This window comes from Cygnus olor, chromosome 14 (assembly GCF_009769625.2).
Source record: "Cygnus olor isolate bCygOlo1 chromosome 14, bCygOlo1.pri.v2, whole genome shotgun sequence".
NCBI classification, from domain to species: domain Eukaryota; kingdom Metazoa; phylum Chordata; class Aves; order Anseriformes; family Anatidae; genus Cygnus; species Cygnus olor.
Genome location: NC_049182.1, coordinates 641,176 through 661,912, shown reverse-complemented (window position 1 = coordinate 661,912; position 20,737 = coordinate 641,176). Strand labels below are relative to the sequence as shown.

General features: G+C 47.5%; 1 protein-coding gene across 4 annotated transcripts; it reads right to left on the bottom strand.

Annotated features, from left to right (window-relative positions):
• Nucleotides 1-655: 655 nt before the first annotated feature.
• PRELID2 (PRELI domain containing 2) lies at nt 656-20,673 on the bottom strand. Of its 4 annotated transcripts, XM_040573293.1 has the most exons (7): nt 20,557-20,673; nt 14,655-14,712; nt 12,513-12,586; nt 10,708-10,868; nt 8,060-8,165; nt 2,608-2,673; nt 2,060-2,158 (listed from the first exon to the last, which is right to left on the bottom strand). In XM_040573293.1, the coding sequence occupies exons 1-6, from the start codon at nt 20,629-20,631 to the stop codon at nt 2,629-2,631; spliced, it is 519 nt and encodes a 172-aa protein (XP_040429227.1). In that variant the 5' UTR covers nt 20,632-20,673; the 3' UTR covers nt 2,060-2,158; nt 2,608-2,628. The 4 variants fall into 4 exon arrangements, with proteins under 4 accessions (XP_040429226.1, XP_040429228.1, XP_040429229.1 ...); XM_040573292.1 differs by lacking the exon at nt 2,608-2,673 and having other exon boundaries at nt 656-2,158; XM_040573294.1 differs by lacking the exons at nt 2,608-2,673; nt 20,557-20,673 and adding an exon at nt 20,186-20,400 and having other exon boundaries at nt 656-2,158.
• Between the last annotated feature and the right edge of the window lie 64 nt (nt 20,674-20,737).

Sequence of the window (20,737 nt, the reverse complement as noted above, 5' to 3'; positions counted from 1 at the left end):
TTTAGAAAAGCAGGTCTGTGGAAGTGCTGGGACTGATTTCTGAGGGCCAGAGCTGCTCAAGTCCCCCAGCACCATCTGGGCCCCGGGAATAACTCATGCCACCACTTAAACAGTCATGACTGCAGCTGACAAAAATTTCAAACATTTGAAAAATTACATAAAAATTACCAACGAGCTTTCTCATGGTTTGAGCAGTTCCGGTTAGGTCCTGGGGCTTCCCACACCCACAGCACCAAATCCCAACGTGCCTGCCCCGTGGGGTCCCACGGGACCCGTCCACCCCACTGCCCATGGCCCCTGGCTCTTCCCATCACCCACCGCCATGCTGTGGGAGGGAAGGCAGGGGTGGACAGCTGCTTGCAGCAGGATTTCCGCTTCAACAAGGGACACGGTCCTGGGAAGGCTTCGGATCAAAAGCCTCCCACAGCATTGGCGTGCCACCTGGAGCAGGCTCACCATGGGTGTTCTGCAGCCGGTCCAGAAGCAGTGAGGCAAGGTGGTCCTTCCACGTCCAGCGACGTCTGGACAGATCCACCACCCTGAACAGAATCCCCAGCCTCCCCAAAAGCAGCCTGCTCCCAGGTGAAGGCTTAACCCTTCTGTGTGAGGCACCCAGCAGCGTGCGGATGGGTAACTTAGTCTTTGAAACAGGGACTGGATTTCATTGGACTTTTATTACTCACATACTACTCAGACTTTCAGGGCGGAGGGAGAATGCATATGCTTACTATCCTAATCCCAAAATCCATAGCACTACAAGAATAAAAAGGTTACTCCTAAAATTGTTCTTTGTAACTAAAAAGGAAGTAATTTGATAGTTTCCTCAGGCACACAAAGCAGTAATTCAAGAAGAATAAATATGTTAATGAATGTATTTAGTCTTGGCCTTTACGTTTCATAAATATGTACCATTTGGCATCCAGAGTCTAAACTCACAGGAGCCAGTTACCAACCAAAATAAGAAGGAAAAAGGGAAGTATCTTGTTCTGCTGTGCCAATAAAAAATCCGTCCATCATAAAGGCCCAGGTCTCATCTCGTTCATCCCAAGGCAGGGGCCAGCGTTCGCCCCGCAGCCGCAGCCCCCCGGGCCAGGCAGCTGAGCCACGCGCTGCCCACGGCACCACGCCTGGCAGTGCCACACCGCACCCGGGTGCAGCGAAGGGAAGAGCCCAGCCAGGGTTCACATCGCATCTGAGAAAACAACACCCAACCTGCCCCCAAAAATGAAGCTGGCCCTTCTGCTTTATGGCAGTCAGCTAATGGGCTCGAATCTCCACAAAGAACACTGAATTCAAGGCATCTGAATTCAAGTGTGGTGTCAACCAACTTCAGTAAAGGTATCGAAGCTGGTCTGTGCTTACCTGAATTTTCAAAGATAGTTTAGAAATAAAACTATTCTGTTGCAGTGCACATAACAAAAGGAAGAAAAGCAAATGAGACACTGTTGGGAACTTTTCTTGCACTTCACCAGTCTTCCTACGACTTTCTTCCCCTGTTCAGATGCAACAGGAGAAAAATACTTCCTGAAAGAATTCAGATGTATGTAATTTAAAACTTGTATTGAGGCATGTCTTACAAGTGAAAATAATCACACTGGCAGGAGCATAATAACCAAACATTTCCAACACAGCAAGCAGGGCTGAAATAATGAGCAATGTTGACTCAAGCAGGGAATAGTAACCCTACTCCGCTGTTGAAGTTGAGCTTCATTTTTGTACAATGAAGTCTCTACCCCACAGAATTAAGCTGTGAAATAAACAGCACACGGGGCGTGCTTGCACCTCCCTTGATAAGATGCAAAGCAACTGGTTGACGAGACAAGGGTCTCTTCATAGCAACAAGGGCTATTTTATTTTATTGTTCTGCGTTCCCTTATCGAAGGCTTAGTCTCTAGAGATTGTAGAACAAATTCACAAGATGCTGCTGCTTCCAAGCTTGCGTTTGTTTCTCCATGATTTTCAAGATCAACATTCCCTTAAATAGTATGATTCCTTAGTCTTCTGTAACAGGTTTGCAGTCTACAGTCTTTTTCTCCTATGCACATTAAATTCTCTTTCCTCAATAAAATGGCACCAGCAAAGTTCAGATAACAGCCACAGAATTCCGATGGCAATGAAGATACGCTGTTCCAAGGAAACTACACAGATGCATTTTCTCCTGCAAAAGCAGAGAAAATAGGTTTTAGAACATTTATTAGTAGGTAATCAACAGCCATTTGCTCTTGTTCTGAAGCTACTTAAAGAGTTGACCAAACTTTCCCTCCACGGATAAACCTTGAAGATACTACTTTTCAGGAGGAAATCTTTAGATAGAAACAACATCTTATTTTACCAAGACTTCCACACTCATATATTCACAGAGCGGAGAGGACAAAAGACCGAACACAAGAGTCATCTTAATGAATACTATTCCAAAGTTTCTGAATTATGTTAAGCCTAACACAGTAGTAGATCACTATTTTTCTTGAAAATTCCATAAAAATTGCCTGCTATTTATAATGGACAAAAAAAAAATGTTTATTTGTAGAATTACAAAGACCACAATGTGCAATAGCTATCACAAGCTTTGAACAATTTTCCTCATCTGTAGATGGATGCTGCACTTACAATAGCTCATAAAGAATGCAATCAACCACACTGCTCCTGAAGAAGTGTCTCCATTATTTTAATACCCTGAAAAAAAGCACAAATAAATGCCAACTTTACACACAATATAACTATTTCATACATTAGAAAGAACGGCCCCACAATATACCAGTAAAACCCTAAAATGAATTGTGTTTTATGATCCTGTACTAGCTCAATGTAGCACAAACAGCACTTACAACGCAGACTTCTCAGACACGAACCTGGAGAAGACAAAAGACTCTTTGCAGCTTCCACATTTTTCCAAGGCAAGGCAGCATGAAGCCAGGGCACTCAGTTAGGAATGAGAATGAGAAATTCCTTTAAAATGGAAATACTGTCACTTGTATTCTTTGCAAGTGATCGGGTACACGAGAATCAAAGCTCTACATATGAGTATTTCTATAATGCAGGAAAGAAATACTGAACACAGTCAAAAACACCATCAGAGGACCACGAGAGCGAATGTTTCTTCTAAAGGACTGATCTGTGAATGGAAGAGGAACTGTCAAACATTAAGCTGTTATTAAAGCAAAGTTTAGGTTGAATCTCGGATTTTTGTTTGTTTGTTTGTTGGAGTGGGGTGGTGCAATGCAGATTAGCCCGAGGTGCTTACCAACCAGCAACAACTGTTTGGGTATACTACAGTGCTGGCAACAGAGCAGCCACCTAAAAATCTGGGGGAAGCTTTGATGGTACCAAGTGCTCTTCCCATATCAGGGCTAGAAACTGCTCCACAACAAAGTTCTTCCCTATTTTGAAATGAATTCAAGTTCAAGGTTCAGTACAAAGTGAGAAAAAGCAGCTTCGCATCTGGTGGAAAAGCAAAATCAGTCACTGTAGAGAAGAAAATCTAAAACATCCCTCCCTCCCCCGTGCCTTGTACGACAATTACAATCATTTGCCAGCCCTGCTTCTAATGTTTGGTCAGATCTTGCAGACACAAGAAGCAAGCCTGGAGTTTAGCTATAACCTGAGTGGGACTAAGGCTTACCCTAGGATGTTCTTTGTTTACCAAGATAAATGAAAAGGGGGTTCTCAGTTGGAGCCATCATGACAGAAAACAAAAAAAGACAATTAACTTTAACAAACAGGTCAGGAGAACTTCTTTCCACATCTCCATAACAGACGGACAAGATCTATCTACAAAAACCAGTTCCTCTTCCATGGCTACTCTCTGTAGAAGGCAGTGAGCTGACTACCTTAGCCTATCAGTCTAAACCAGACATGCCACTGTTTGCAGAATAAAGCACTAATTGACATACGTGAGGACTGAGGTTTGCCTAGGGAATTTAAAAATGTTATTTATTGAGTCAATTATGTTCACAGTGTGACAACTGCTTTTTCTTTTATTTCTCCTCGTAGCACTGCAGACTTTTAGGCAGAAAAGTGTTGAGGAAGAAAAGGGCAATGAGAGGGGAATCCATTAAATGAATAAAAATACAAAAGGGCAGGTACAACTCATTACCGAGTATCTTTTCGGCAAGGAATGACTAAATCAAAGCTTAATCAATATATTCCTTTCAACTAAAGTTCAAACACTTAAATCTCAGCCCCAGGAGATCAGGCTTAAAGGAGCTAAATTTACACTACTTAGAGTGCAATGATGCTCTCGAAATGCAGAGCAAACATTGCCTACCCATTAAACTCTGCACCTCTACAGCTACAGCTTAAAAGCTTCTTTGATTGACAAGCCATAAAGTAGTTCCATTTTTCAAAGGTGGAGGTACTCCTCTGCTCTGAGAAGCCAACGCGCTGTAAGCATCTCCGTGCTTTGCCACGGATCCCAGCAGCAGCCCGAAGCACCCACGCAGCCGGAGCGCTGCGGACTCCAGCCCAGCCTCTGGGTGACTGCTCCAGCAAGGGCCGCCCTGCCACTGCCGACAGCACGCTGCACAGCAAAGCGGGCACAGAGACACAGCAGCTGGGTGACAGCATAGCTAGGGCAACCTGAAATGGCAGTCTGAGGAGCTTGCCGCACCACGGACCTTTTGAAAAGCTTATGTTTGTATCCAGATATATGCCACGAGCCAAACTGGAACCCCAGCTGGTTGGGACAGAGAGCACACGTTATGTCTGTAATGTGCTCCACACCTACAAACACTCAGTTTTAAGCAAGAGGTTAAGCGATATGCAGGAAAGTGTAAGTGGCTTGTTTTAATGTGAAGGCAATACACACGGGCGCACAGCCCATTTCCATTCCCAGCACAAAAGCAGGGTAACGTTTTAACAGACTAACAGAAAATGTTCTGCTGCCTCTGAAAAGAGCACCTAATACCTTGCATTCTTGTTGTAACCATGACAAAACATGTTTCAGTTAAATATTGTTATTTGAGCTCAGCTCCATTTACCAAACAGTACGTTACAGCCTTTCTTTACTTTGTACCCCTTACATATTTGAGTAATGGAAAAGGAATATAAAAAAGAAATCAAAAAGTGAAAATGACAGAAATGTTGCAACATTTAAGAGGCAATGGATAAAACATATATCAATATAACAAAAATGTATTGCTAGACATGCTCCTTCATTATGCAGCCTTAAAATCACTCCTAATTTTGCCGTTGGTACTGCTTAACACTAGCAGAGATCATCATAACTTAGAGAAAAATGGGATGATCAGGTCGTGTTTTAAGCTTCGAACCCTCGCGCACACACGCACCAGCTGACTGCTGGTCTCCAGCACCCCCCCTGGCCTGAAGCTTCCTCCAGCCTTTACTCGCCCGCTGCAGAGCGATTCCCTTTCCAAAGGGAGCCAGAACCCGCGCCAACAGACCCAGAACAGGCTGTCCTGGCAGCTGGGGTTTACTGGCATATCTGCTCAGACATTTAAATTATTCAGGAGGAAAGGTTTATTGGCCATTATCTGGGTGCGTATCATTCATTAATAGTTTTTCTGAACAGGCAAGAAAAAAAAAAAGCATAAATGCTGCAATTTCCACCAAAACACACCATGACTTCTACAAACAAAAGCAGGGAAGGGGAATTTTATCTTTTTTGTTTGTTTTGTTCACAGTTGGAATAAAGTAACATCACGGTTGTTCTATCATGCCTTAAAAAAAACCACTACAGAATAGACCCATGTCAGTAACAAACACAATGATTAAAAAGATCACTGCCTTTCACGTCCAAGAATAGCTCTATTAATCCTAACTTTTCCTCTCATTCTATAACACAGAGACATTTAACACCGATTGTGTGAATATATTTGTTTTCTTGTATTCATTCACAAAGTTTAAGATTACTACACAATTTTCTCCTGCTCTCCAGGTAGCTCACTCCCTTCTCCATTTCCTCTGCCCCACACTGGTTGCTGCCTCCCACTGCTTTCTTACACCCTTACTCCATCACAGGGATGGAGAAGCGCACTGCTGTCCGGATTGAGGAGCTAAAGCAGGAATAATGGTTTGGCTTTGGAAGCAACATCCTTACCTTTCCCAACCAAGCGTACCAGGTGCAAGAAAAGCACCTGTTTGATCAGACCGTTAGGAAGGATGTAGACCGGGCTCCGAAGATAAGAAGTAAACCAGCCACAATGGAAGCCCAGAGAACGTTTATCAAGCGTTGTCACTCACGCGACATTTCTTTTATACCTTTATATAATACCTTTGCGTTGCCGTTTATTACATTTGGGTAAAATGCATCTCAAAATTACTCTATGGCCAAGCCACAAAAGAAACCCTATCTAGCAGCTTAAAGGAAATGAAATGCATACACACAGCTGTTGCCACAGAGAGACCGAAGTTACAGAGAAAAAAAACAAATACAGGCAAGTCCGTACATGTGTACCAGACACCCGTTTGTGTTTTTCAGAGCTCTGCAGACATAGCCAAAATTGTTAAAGGATTTCTAATGCGGCATTGAGATATACTGTGAGCTAGTTTGTCTCATCTGCTAGCTCTGCACTGCCCTAAGCTTGCAGGACGGGTTTCATTACCCAGCTATTGCTTCATTGCTTACACCAGCACAGTTGTCTGCTTTTCCTTTTTTTTTTTTCCCCCCCACTTTAAAAAGCAACAACAGGGATCTTACTGTTATCAAGAATAAGCAAATGAACAAATGGTCATGCTGTGATTTGAACTACATTTCCATCCACAGCTCTTGGGGCACAGACTCCAAAACCAGGAGGGAGAGGCTGAGCTGCCTGCCCAGCGCACTGCCAGCGAGGAGTCTCCCAGCGATGCTCGGGGAAGGGCTGAGGCTGCTGCCCACGCTGCGTGCTCGCATACCCACTGAACCAAAGGGAGGAAAGACAGGACGCCGGTACGGACACATTAAAATCAAAAATAAAAATAAATACATTTTTAAAATAGAACTTTTACCAGTACTAACCGCTCGGTCCCCATGAAAAATTGAAGAATGGCATAAGGCATGATCTGATTTTGGACTTCTAAGTATACCTGAACAACAAATTTCTCCATTAGATAACTTAAAAACTAATGACAATGGGATAACGGTAAGTGTAGGTTCATTATGGTCTCGCACACATAAGATTCATAAGCCCAGCTGTGAAACTGCCATGTTTTCAGGCTCAAGCATATGCTTTCACTCATCTGAAATAATATACAAACTGTGTGGGAGGCAAAAAAAAAAAAAAAAATCTCATCTTTACATCAAAAAGGTTTAACTAAATACTCCTTTCAGCTACTTCTCTTGCTCCTTTTTCAGCAGGTACAAATTTTAAACATTTTATTCATCACAACCTGAACCCCCAAACCTATCCAAGTCACAAATATCCAAAACCAGGACTTCCATGTAACTGCATTTCCCAGTGAGCGCTACAGGAGACACTGCCGTTAAAACCAGTTTCTCAATATGACACAGCTCCCAGAAACTGAGGCCTTTGAACACTAATTCCTCTGGGATGCACTACTGGATAGCTTTTATCCTCTTTCATAATTCTTGCTGAAAGACAGAACTATTGAAGTATACAGAACTGCTACAGGGAGATTGACTGTGGCTATTGTAAATACATCAAGCTGCCAAAAAAAAAATATCTAATGTTACTGGAGAAAAATGTGTGACATGATATAAATTCATGTTGCCTATTTTTGACTATTTCAGCGTGAAGGTGCTACAGAACTGCAAATTATTATTACAGTATTAGCTGGTACAATAAGACATTAGGAAGAAAAACTGTTTCAATGCCTAGGGGAAATCAGGAATAAGAATGAATTACAGAAATTGATACAGACATATATACCATGCTTTAAAATGTATTTGAAATAAAACTATTACCATAATAAAACTAAATCCGTTTTTGTTCTGCTTGTTCTCTGTAGACAAAAGAAAAGGTCAAATATTTTTTCAACAATTAAAAGATGTAAGGAATCCAGGCTTAAAACACCAATTTAGTTTTAATCCCAGACAATGCAGTGCTTTGAAAACATTTAGAATGTAACTCCAGGAAGAGGTTCAGGCAGTAGATAAACCTACCTTCTTCACGCCTTGCTTTAAGAATGACTGAGCGAAAGCTTCCAACACACGGTTGAGCAAACCGGCCCCCGTAACCGATATTCTGCCTTTTTGTGTGAAGTCTGTCCTACAAAACGGGAACATAACAGCAACTTATTTCTCTGCCTACTTAGTAAACACTAAACATAAACCTCCTTTAGAACGTTTTTGTCTCGATTCCCAAGCAAGGCATCACCCCGTCCCCCCCCACTTTGTACAAGGATCTCGGAGGCACACGCACGGGGCAGCACGAGGTGCGTGCCAGTCGCGGGCAGCACGGCTCCCGGAGCAGCTCGAGACGGGAGCTGCTGCAAGTGCCGGGGAGCAGCAGCGCCAGCGAGCTCCGGCCGACACGCGCCTCGCGTGAGGCAGGACTGAACCAGCAAGGCGCTTTAACCTACGGGCAACGGAGCGCAGGCTTCTAATTCACGGGAGGCCACCTCAGAAACAGCAAACAAAGCTTGTGTGACTCTACGGGTCCTCGGGACATCGAGCTGGACAGAGGCAGTGATAACAGCGGGAAGAGGTCCGACGTGAACAACTTCCCACTCCCGCCACAGAAGCACTCGCGTGAGCCCGGCACCGCCGACGCCCCCAGCAGGCTACAACCACTTTTTATATACGCAAGCCATCAAGAAGAAAAGTGCACGGAGCTCAAGTGAAGGAGCTGGTGCAGATGAGAAGCCTCCCCCCAGGCACAGGACGCACATCAGCAGTGAATACTGGGCGCCCCTGAGCCCGGCTATGCTGGCCGGGATTGACTTATTAATTTTGCTGTTTCACCATTCTCGGAGACCAAAAAGGGCAGCTCAAGGAAAATATTGATCTCAGATTGATTTCTGTAGCACACAGCTGGCAATGCTGCATCGTTACAACACAGTCACAGGGTGAAGTCTATTAATGAGACCCAACTACTAAATTATTGACTAGTTAAGTACGGCAAATTTGGTCTAATTGTTTTCGTGATGGGAGTTTAATTAAAGCGCCTTTAGTACAAAAAGTCTAGCGATATTGTTCAGGTAGTGTCAAGGAGGGTCTCCAAAGCCTGCATGGCTTTCAAAACTAAATTAGAAGTTACATCCAGTGCCTGGCCCTTCACGAGAGGGAGCTTTTGTACGGGAGATCTTTAACCCCGATCCGTGCTGCAGGGCACCGCTCACGCATCACACGCAACGTAACCATCGCTGTAGGCACGCACGCAGCTGGCACTCCCATGGCAGACCCGCCCGTTTCGCCAGCCAGCGCTGGTCACATCCGATGCCCAAGGAGGGGCAGCACTGCGGGGGGCCGGGGGGCCCTGCAGCAGCGCACAGCCTGCCTCCAGGGGCAGCTTCGCCCAGCAGGCAGGGAAGAGGCTGCGTCACTGCTGAGGCTGCACCGTGCTGCTGGCAGCCCAGCTACACAACCCCGTTTAAACTTCTCCACTTTCCCGAGTGCCAGGGCGCCTCACGGTCAGAGCAAGCAGCAGCGCCTGCCTCTGGGGGCAGCTCTCCTGCACGAGCCTGCAGAGGCAGCAACACGCCGAGGACAGCATCCTTCCTAACCTGGAACAGGCCTGAAAACAGGGCGGGGGGCTCTGACCGGCTGAGGCAGCCCGAGTTCCTGCACCAGCAGCACCAACACCTATAGCTGCAAGGCAGTGCTGGTGCAGAGAAACGTCCGTCTTCCCCAGAGGAAGCTGTGGGACAGGCTCTATCCCTCTGTAAGGCTGCAGTGCAAGGACAGGGGAGATCAGCAAACTTCTGAAACCGCATGATTTAAAAGCAAGAGGAACATATCCTTGAACAGCAAAGTCCCAGCACTGGGCTTTCAAAAATGCTTGAACCCCCCAAAACTGAATTTTGTCTGAAGTTGTGTTTTTTTTCTTAAGCATCCTTAGAGCTTTCAGAAGCCAGGCAGACCTTGCTGGACAACCCTGCCACACTTCCCAGGGAACATCACAAGGCAGAAGTAATGACTAATTACAGTGGACACCAGAGCACAGTAAAAACTAATGGGGTTGACATCAGCTAGAAACAGATCTATTTTTAAAGACAGTTGCATGTATTACATACCTGCTCATTTCACTGTTGCAGGAATTAGAAATTCCACTCCTACCTCGTCATAAACATGCATTAAGACATTTCTGTGCTCCACTCAGCACAAACACAATTCTGTCTTTCTCCCAGGCAAAGTCCCATGCCAGCTTACATCTTTGGGTCATGGCAGGCCAAACACCAGAGAAAAAAAATTGTCTGGGAGCAAGAATGCTCCATGCCAACAACTGGCAAGCAGGAGGTAGCTGATAATTTTTAAACTGCTAGCCAAGCATCTGCTGGTAGACATGAGAGCAAAGTGAATGCTCTGGCTGTGCCTGCTGTGCAGAAACAGCGGGGCAGCCTTCTATGACTGCAGAGGAGCACATGGAAAATTAATTTCCGACGATTATTTGTGCTCTGGCCAGAGAACCTAACCCAGCATCTGAAGAAGCCAGCGGAAAGCCACAGAACATTTATAGTAGCTGCTTTAAACACAGTCAAGAGTCACCAAAGAATTGTTATTCAGACCCTTCTAAGCATTCAAAAGGCAACAGAAAACACTTTCAGGGCCAGGGGACCACAGCAGCCTGGAGCAGGCACGCAGGCACTCACCAATTCGGGTTTTCCAAGCTCTCTCTGAAGACAGACTCCTCGCTCAGGGACGCATACTGTGTCCATGTGAGACAGTGAGTTTTCATAGACATATTTCTTTTCTGCATATTAAGCCAAGATTCCTCTTCCAGGTAGATGTCGGGCACTTTTAAGGCACTGACCTGGAAGTAGAAGAATTGGAGCTTTGGAAAAAAAAGAAAAAAAAAAAAAAAGTGTTTTGAGAGGGTAGAAGCACTTCTCAGTACTTGGCATACGCTCATAGCCTCAGAGGGTAAGACTGAGGATTACTGAGGAGGGGACATCAGCTCTGGCTCACCCTGACGAGCAGAGCCAACCTCCTCAGCACCCGCTGAAGGCCATGCAAACGCTCCAAAATTCCTGGGGACTGCTCAGCCCCCAGCCGGACTTGCAGGACTACTCAGCACTGAGTTACCTGACCGTTCGTGTCTCCTGCCCTGCTGCCGACGGCTCACTCACAGCCGGGGTGACAGAGCCCACTTCCGCGGGGTTACCTGCGAGCCGCCCCCCGGGGGCCATGGGGACACGGGGGGGCCACGGGCGCTGCCCCCCTGCACACCCCGGCCGGCGGCGCGACGCCCCTGGGCAGCCCTGCCCCAGCCGGCCCCAGGCTCCCAAAGCGCTGCGAGCCGGCGCCCTGCCCTGCCCAGCCGCCTCCTCCAGAGCCCAATCGTCAACCGGCGAGACTTTTATCTGGCAACGTGGGCTGCGGAAGGGAAGGAAATCTCACCATCGGTTTATTTTACATTCTGCATGTATAGGGCAATGATATGTTCTCCTTGGCGGGTGAGGCTTGGAAAAGACAAACACAAGTTTAGAGGCAGAAACATACAGAGTCTTCAGAGTATCAGGAAAAAATAGGTATGTATACTTTGAAGCATGCAGGCCTTGAAAAACACTTATTTACCCACGCGTAAACATAAATATACTTTTCTGTGTACAGGCTGTATGCTGCGAGATACTCTGCAACAAACAAATAATAAATCGAGGTTAGTCCTCTCCCACGAACTGTGCAGAAAGGACCGCTACTCAACAGGCACAGGAGCGAAACACCACGGGACTGCACACCCCAGGTCCTTACGCTTCCTACAGCCTTTAAGGACTTGCATCTTATCCTCTCTATAGGGACACTACGATGCCACGTTTAACTTGTAACACACTAGAGGCACATTGAGTGTTGTTTTAATTCCCTCCGGATTCCCTTACAGAGTGGCTTTTTGTAAGAGACTACAGCCCAGTGCGGCCCAAGTCATGGATCAGACATCCAACATGAGCTCAGCACCGAAATATTGCCCGGTGTTTATTATTAGCTGCCTTCTTCTCACTGAGGCTTCGGGTGCAGTTTCTGAGTTCTGTTGCGGATGCAGTTTTCTCCTGAGTTCTGGGAGACTGGGCTTTTACAAAAATACCATCTACCACACAAGGATCGGGACAGCTGGCAGCAATAGGATTATTGCTTGGGGAGGCGGGGGAACAGCTGCACTTTCACCGAGGCCCAGGTGACAGTTTAAAGTGGGTTTACTTTTTCCAGGTAGGGAAGTTAAAAGCCCGTTGCCACCTGTAAGGTAACCACCAGCACCATTTACATCTTCCTGTACTCAAGGCTACAATTTTGTCCATTCAAGTTACATCTGTTCTTAGGGAACCTTTTTCTCTCAACTTCTCTTTAAAAGTAACTTTTCTAACAAAAAGAAAATATCATTAAGAAAGGTGATCCCGTTAAACAAGATAAACCACAGGCAGGTATTAAGGTTTCACAACCTGACTGAACTTCTCCAAGTAGTTACCTTTCTCAGGATTTCAGGAATCACATTCTTGCACGTTGCAATTCTCCTCCGGTAAATAATCCCTGTAGACAAATCTGTTGATAAAAGTCAGTCAGAAGGGAAGAGTTACAGCAGCAGATATTACCATTTTTCAAAAAAAAAAGTAGTTGTGAGACTTCACAGACAGCAAATGTGCAAGCAGAAATGCTGGCAAATTAACAATGCAGTAGGATTTTTATTTATTTACTTATTTATTTTTTAAGTATAACCGAGTACGCCTGCTGCTTGCCAGACAGGGCTGTAAGCAAGGCTGCTACGGGCACTGCCTCAGGAGGGCATCTGCACCCAGCGCTGCACCCAGGCGCCCTCACCCAGCGCGTGGCACAAACATCTCCCTGCACCCGTGCCGATGCTCCCGGGTGGCCAAGCCCCGCAGCACGCAGCGCCGGGCTGGTGCCAGCCTTCAGGGCCCCATCCCAGCGCTGGTGCCAGCCTTCAGGGCCCGTCCCGGTGCCGGTGCCAGCCTTCAGGGCCCCGTCCCGGTGGCCGCAGGGAGCCCCAGGCGCTGCCGCTGCGCCCTGCCCTGCCCTGCCCTGCCGCACACCGACTGATGGCTGGGGCGAGGGAGGCGCTCGGGCCCCTGAGCTGCCGGGCCAACGTGCGGACTGAAGCTTCCCTTTATTCCTACCCACGCCCCGATTTATATTCTCAAGCTCATTCTCCGGGCAAACGTACTGCACGCAAGACTTACAGAGCAGCCGTGCCTCGTTACACATTTATTTTTGTATTGAATTGGACCAGCGACAAGGACAAAACTATCTATTAGGAAACAAATTACAGTTATTTACTATCTCAAAAAATGGCTGGCTTTTAGAACCACTTTGCCTTTTAATATTTAATGACCCAGATCAAGAACAGAAACCTCAGGATAGTACCACACGAGAACCCAACTGGCAGGCAGCCCAGGTTAAAGACTTGTCAGAGATAAAAGAGTGTGTTCTCAAACAGCGTTTGGTTGGGTCTGTGAAATGAAAACTTCATGGGGTTTGGTTCTCAGGACTGGAACAAACACATCACATAAATAACACGAAGCATCTCCATGCAACAGAGAACAGAAAAGCATTCTCCAAGACGAGTGGTTTACTCCCTTTGAAAAAAATGCCACGGCAGCACTAATTTTCTGTTTTCTTTAATCTCAGAGCAACCTCACTAAGGGCCACCATTAACCCTGAGCTGCAAGACAGAAGACATCTCCAAATGTATGACAAACAGCACCAACAAGCATTTGGTAGTAAGACTTAAGAGTCGACAAGTTCTTACTTCATTCCAAATAAGAATTCAATCCCTTATCCAGTATTTAGAAGAAGGGAATAATTACTATGCTAAGTCCTACAGTATTTGATTCCCACGTGGTGGCATAACAGTTTAATACTTCTTCACAGGCACGTTACTTTAAGCGCCTAACTGCAAACAGATCTTGCAACCTCAGCAACTGGGAAACAGCCCCATGCAGTACCACTGGACTTTATCTGGTAACCATGCTCCGACCTGAGCACATTTGTTTTCCTGTCAATACGACTGGGAAGTGGTAACGTCTAACTTTTGGTATTCCAGGAACCCTGATAAGCGGCAGACTGAGGGTCCGGGTGCACCGGCTCTCAGCACCCTACGGGGCCACTGCGCAGGTCGCTGGGTCCTGGAACCGCCTCGCCGCGCGGTGGGACAGCGACGCGTCCCCAGGGGCAGGAACCTGCAAAGCGAGGCAGCGAAATGCCTGCGGAGCGCCTGAGGCCTGACCCCAGCGTTCACCGTGCTCAGTTCCAGCAGCCTTACATCTGGTCTGCAGAGCACTGCGGGTGGAAATCGTCACAGAAGTGCCAGGGAACCGCACAGCAGAAGAATGTACTGCAGAAAAAGTAGGCAAGTCATCTCTGCCAGCCTCAGAATAAGCTAAAAATCCAAATGCTTAATCCAGCTAAAACGCATGCTTTTGGGGGCAGGTTAAATATTTTCTCAGTCTCACTTATGCCTAGGATTCCTGCATGCTGGATGTGCTGGCTGTGCGCAGTGCCCAGCATCTACTGAAATAAAGCTATTAAAAAATTAACACTGAAGGTTATGAGAAGCGTTAGTTAGCTTTTTAAGAAAAGTCAGGCAGCTTACCTGTTTTCTCTTCCACTGTTTCTACAGCCATGACGTGCTTATCCATGGGACTGGGGTACTGGGATAAAAATGCACAGGGTAAACATTACTGCTCGCCACGTGGCTAACAGCAAACGGCTAACGTCACTCGTAGAGCCAAAAGCAGTCTCATAGCTTCTCTCAGCAGGTACAAGCTGCTTCACATTAACAGTCTGCAGACTCCATTCAAATTAGGAAGAATTTAGTAAGACTAGCTTAGTAAGATTAGAACAGAAGAGAAAACCCACAACACTGCTAGGATAAAAACGCCTGAAGGGGAGGCTCCAGCTGGTGCCACACGCCGCACACAGACACCTCCCTCGCACCCTGCACGCCTCTCGGCAGCACGACAGCTCCAGGAGCACGAGGCAGCAGAGGCAGCGTGCCGAGCGCCCGGGCACCGGCACTTGGGTGCAGGACCAAGGGCATCGCCGCGGCCTCACCTTCCTCACAGCTGCCCCCAGAGATTCTCAGTCCGGGACCCCAGCGCACGGGAATTATGCCAAAATTGTGCAGGTTGCCTGCAGGGCAGTATGCTATGCAAGGAATGGATGCACAAGACCAGGACTGCGAAGGATGTACGGTTATCTTGGAACTTATAAAACCCCTCTGGATAGAAACGAGACAGACAGGGCTACAAGGACCTTACTTCCACTACACAAAGCAACCAACACTTATGTCAAAAACAAAATCTAAAATTCAAAGCACAAGAAAATTTATTGAACTCAAATAATACTCAAAAGTTACCGTAGCATCCATGGTAATAAAAATGCCAGGCTGGAGAAATACTGAACATCAAATTAAAATCAGCATTGAACATAATAGGGAGCTTTAGAAAAGGTGGAGAAATTGCATTTTAAGACCAAATCAGTTTGGGTAATGCAATTACAATGCGTAACAACAGGTGCTCCAAAATTCTGACATAAAAGAAATCTTCGGTTCTGAGCTAAAAAGGTTGACAACTCCAGAAGAGGCTGCTCTACAGCCCAGCTCTCCTGCTTCTTCTCGCTGCAGAACAAAAGTTGACTTTAAAAGCGCAAGGTTTTCAAGTCCTGTTCTACACAGAAGTTGGAGTCTTCCCTACAACACGCTGCTTTGAAATGGCAGTACTGGCATAATTGCATTATCAACGTAACTTACACTCCGTAAGGCCCAATCGTGTGAAACAGAGAACCATTTACATAAATCTTTCACTAAATAGCAGGCTCTATTACACAAGTACTTAAACAGAAATAGACTCAATCTCCTACACGGCTCAGAAAAGGAAATAACATTAGAAGTCCACAAGCAGATGTAACGTCTCGGCGAGCCTGCCACGCACGGGAGCAGACCTGCCAGCCAGCCCCAGCCTCCCTGCGAGGTTTCCTCTCCCCGCGGACTTACAGCTGAGGGCAGCGGAGCACAGCGAGCCCCAGCCCTGCCGTACCCGCTCCTCACAGGGCTGCTCCCAGCACCCCAGCACCGTGCCCGGCCCGGCCCCGCGCTGAGGGCTCCCTCCAGCCCCGCGGGGCCACAGGCCGCCCCCCGGGCACGGCCCCGGCGCTGCCATCGCTACAGAGACCACCACCGCTCCTCGGGCTTTGGAACCCCGCTGCGTATCCACGCCGCACATACAGGTAGTTCCAACGAGTTCCCTCAGTAAATTGCCTTCCAGTGACTTCCGAACGCCTTAAGGGTTGAGGTTGGCGGGGACCCCGGGGGGGTCTCAGGCTGGGCCACCCAGGACCACTTCCAGACAGGCCCCGAACACCTCCGAGGAGGGAGACTCCCGATTTGCTTATTTCAGAGACGTCCGTCCCTCCGTCGTTCTAAAGAGACCCCAAACAAATCATCAGCAGCAGAAACCGTGAAGCTGACTTCGTCAGTGTCTTTAAAAAGCCTTTTTTTTTCTTTTTTAGCTGTGGCTGCCAGTCATGAGTGTTTCTCAAAGATGCCGAGTCCATTTTAGAGACTTAGAGCTACAAACGTGGCACCCGCGAACAGCATTTCAGAAGCTGAGTCCCATATCCAGAAAATCCCTCCGCATTTCCAGCACGGTACCTGAGCAGTTACCACAGTTATTGCCACATTTCACTGCTTACTGAAATTGAAGCTTTCCATTCCCCATTTGCAAAAAACTGCCAATTAAAAACGGAGTAATTCCTGTGCCCTTACTCAGTCTTCCTGCAAATGTATCGATTGTTTTCTATAAGTAACAACAAACAGAATTGATTCCATTAGTCATCACTCCGAATCCAGGGAATTAAGACCCTACATGCCTTTCCTAACTGGAATGCATAAGATCATTTATCAAAAGCAGCAGTTTCTAACCACAGTGATGTTTCTTAGAAGTTATTTGAGGGAAATAGCAGACCTTTAAAAGCAGCACTGTGTTTAGCAGCAGAGAGAAATCACTGCAGGTTACACATAATGATTTGTATAAAAATGAAATATTTCAAAGCAATGAAGGGCTGGTTTTACATGCAAGATCAAATGGAGCCCACATAAATCAAAATGACAGCTTCAAAGACTTGCAAAAAATAATAATATTTAAATTCATAAATATTCTGATTCTTTTTCAACACCAAGGAAATGAACTGGTGACACTGCAAAATCAGCTAAACCTTTCCACATTCCTTCACTTTATTACTGGGTTGGAAAGGTGGTGGTTGTGAATAAACGTGAATTAAAAAAAAATGTAGCAAACCCACTGCGTAGATTACTTACTGCGATAAAAATCAATAAATGCATAAGCCTTTCACATACGGATACATTTATTTCAAATACAAATCAATCTGTCACACTTGAACTGAGTCTGATTTACTGTTCGTGGGCTCAGTCCGAGGTGAGGTCTCCACGACCAAGCGGCCCCTGCGGCAGAGCAGAGCACAGCTCCCGGGCCCCGCACCCTACAGAGGCACAGTAAGCGCGCCCTTCCCTGCCAGTCCAGGAACGCCGCATTTCTGCCTTGGACACTGGGCATGAGAACCCAGGCACATCGGAAGTTGTGGCTTTAACTTCTTTCACACCTTTCCAGTGGGATTTTCCCTCATCTACGCTGTAGGTGTCCAAAAGGTGTAACACAACAGAAAGATGTCGTTGCGGACCACCGTGTGTCCACCTCACTCAGCACGTCCCTGAAGAGGGATGGAGCTGGGCCACTACCTGCCCTTCCCCATCAGGAGCTACGGCAGGGCTTGGAAATGTGGGCAGCATCGTCCATGGAGCCCAGCAGTGCTCCACGACTGCCGTGAGCTGCAGGACCTGGATCCTGTTTCTCAAGAAATACATGACATAGGCAGAATGTTTTCCAGTGTACTTGTGAACTGACATCCAAATATATACCTCAGTATCTGATGTAGAAGGCTGTCCGTCTGATGACCACTGATTTCTTAATCAAAGTGGAGGAAACATTCTGCAGTAAGGGCACACTTTCAGAGAAGCTGGGTGAAAACTTTACTGCGGAGTGCAGCAGAGCTTTAAACCTAACCTGAAAGGTGTGTAAGGGGGAAGAGGATTGAGGGGGGTGAGGAACAAAACACACCAACTCCTTCCATAGTCTGAGTGATCTTCGTGACTTCTGTGATCAATCGAGAGAGGTTGTAAGATGCAGTCAATACAGAAAATGCCCCAGTACAGGCAATACATGGGACTTCTGTGAGCCAGGAGATGACTTGACACAAACGTGCCCTTGAAGAACCCTGACTGTGGTCTCCTCTGAGAGCAAGCCCCGTTGCACCTTCCCACCCTGTTCTGCAACATAACAACACTCAGCGGCTCAACTTGCAGGACCTTGACAGAAAGAACAGGATCGGGAGCACTGAAAATCAACTTTAACTATGGGATTTATGAGTAACTATGACAATCCTTCAATCATACTGAATTCCTGGTTAAAAGCAAGTGATGCACTTTGCTGGCACATACAAACGAGGATTATTTTAACCTCTGCTCTACGCCTCTGGTGTTGATAATTAGCCTCAGTGTTCATCTCCAACTGCCCTTCTTAAGTCATATAGACATATACTACCGAATACAATTTCTATGTGTATTTTTACTCTGGTTTGTATCTTTCACAATGAAAAGCACGAACTCTGCTTCTCTTCTGACGGCTACCTCCCAAACACTCATGAAAACCAGCAAAAGATGCCTCCTGCCTTTTCTTTTCCAAGTTCATTCAAAGCTTTCGAATTAATATTTCAAAGCACATCCATTAGTCAGCCATAGTGTGGCAGTCTAAACTACATGGTTAGTAAATTTGACTACCCAAGCTTGCCAAATATATAGCTCAGGCTTTCTGCAGCAGGGCAAAAACAAAAAAAAAAATTTTTTTTTGCCATTTTTTTTCTTTTTTTGAAGGAAACCTTAAATGCATCTTTCTAAAGTCCTGTACTAGGACAAGAAAAGAACATCTGTAGATGATTAAGAGAAACAGAAGAGAAAGAGTCCAGACAAAGCATTTTTACTCAAAATTCTGGCATTTCAGCCTGCGAAGAAATTTTGAATTTTTTCCTTTGTAAGAGTTCCACATAAAACATATTTGGTTCTCATTACAGGCCAAGACACCACTACAGGGATTCAGTTCCCTTTTATAATGAGCTGAACACCAAAAAAAAAGAGGCAGTCAATTGAAACAAAAACATGCCACCACATCTTTTAGAGATTTATGTATCTTGTCAGTCATTATCCCGTGAAACTGGCAATGAAGACAGGAAACCGACCCCACCGAGACCACTTGCAAAAGCCTGGTGACCCCAGCAAGTTTCAATGCAGTCTTCAAAAGCTTTCAGCAAAAAAAGCTTGTTATTTCTTGGATGAAAAGCTTTGTACTCCAACCACAACCCATAAAACCGATCCCATTGTTAAGGGCCTGACAATTTCCCATGCAAAGTTCCTTAGCAAGAGGCGCTCTCTGCCCGCCGTGCCAGCGAGGAGCGTGCTGCCGGCCGTCACCCACCGCTGACGCGCCGGGGCTGCCTCTGCTGCGGGGCGCGTGGGCTCTGCTCCGCCAGGGATGGACACGCTCTGGGCTCCCTTCGGCATCGGCTCCGCCAGACCCTGGCCTCTGCCAGCGGGCAACAGGGAACCGGCATCTGCCCACAGCACAGGTACGTCCTTCCTCGCCTGTACGTCGGCTGCAACAAGGGTGAATTCAGCCCAAAGTCAGCATTTGTTTAAACATCTTGTCTTGACAAAAACGTTCACAAGTTCGGGGCTCTGTGCCAAGGAAACACCCCGTGCTACACCGCCGCTCACTTCTATCGTTAATGTTTAAACACCCGCGGCCAAACCAAACGTCATGGGGCCTGCTCTGTTTTTCACCTCGGTGTTCCTAAGAACTGGTCGCAGCCAGAGGGCAAAAGCCCAGCACCAGTTTTTAATAAAGATTACACCTCATCCCTATTTCTGTGCTATTGTTCAAGGAAAACACCAGCAGAAAGGGCAGTTTTGATGCACAGCTCGGAGGCTGGGTCTGAGACAGCAGCATTCAAAAGGAAAATGTAGGAGGACGGATCCCACATGGGAACGCTACCTACCTGCACTAACGCAGCCTTCCCCGCTGCAAAACACTCTCACTGCAAACCCTCCCGAACGCACTGCCCCGCTAGGCCAAGGCCCGCGCGTATCGCCCCGAGCTGTGACGGGGGCCGGGGCAGAACCCAGCGCGGGTCTCCCGGCCGAGCCCCCGGCTCGCACAGCCCCGCACCGCCGGGCCCCTCGGGGCAGCCGAGCCCCGAGGGCCGCGGGGAGCGCCGCCGACACGCGGAGCAGCCCCGCGGCGGCGCCCCGAGCAGCGAGGCGGGGCCGGGCACACCCCGCTGCCCGCTGCCGGCCCCGCCGCCGCCGCCGTGAGGCGCTGCAGCCCCGGCGGCAGGCGGGGAGGCGGGGCCGGGGCGGCCGCGGTTACCTTGCGGAGGTAGCTGGCCACCACCTGCTCGAAGGGGTACCGGTACACGCGGTGCACCTCCACCGTCACCCCCATGGCGGGGCCCGGCCCGGCCGCCCCTTCCTGCCCCGCCCGCGGGCCCGCCGCAGGGCCCGCCCCGCGCCGCCACCATCTTGCGGGCCCGGCCCCGGGGCAGCCGCCG

What these genes read in the sequence shown, in the direction of transcription:
- PRELID2 (XM_040573292.1), bottom strand. Translation starts at nt 20,631, where the DNA reads ATGGGGGTGACGGTGGAGGTGCACCGCGTGTACCGGTACCCCTTCGAG. An exon ending in AACAGTGGAAGAGAAAACAG is followed by an intron (nt 12,587 to 14,654) that starts GTAAGCTGCCTG and finishes TTTTATCAACAG; the next exon opens with ATTTGTCTACAGGGATTATT. An exon ending in TTCCTGAAATCCTGAGAAAG is followed by an intron (nt 10,869 to 12,512) that starts GTAACTACTTGG and finishes TTCTACTTCCAG; the next exon opens with GTCAGTGCCTTAAAAGTGCC.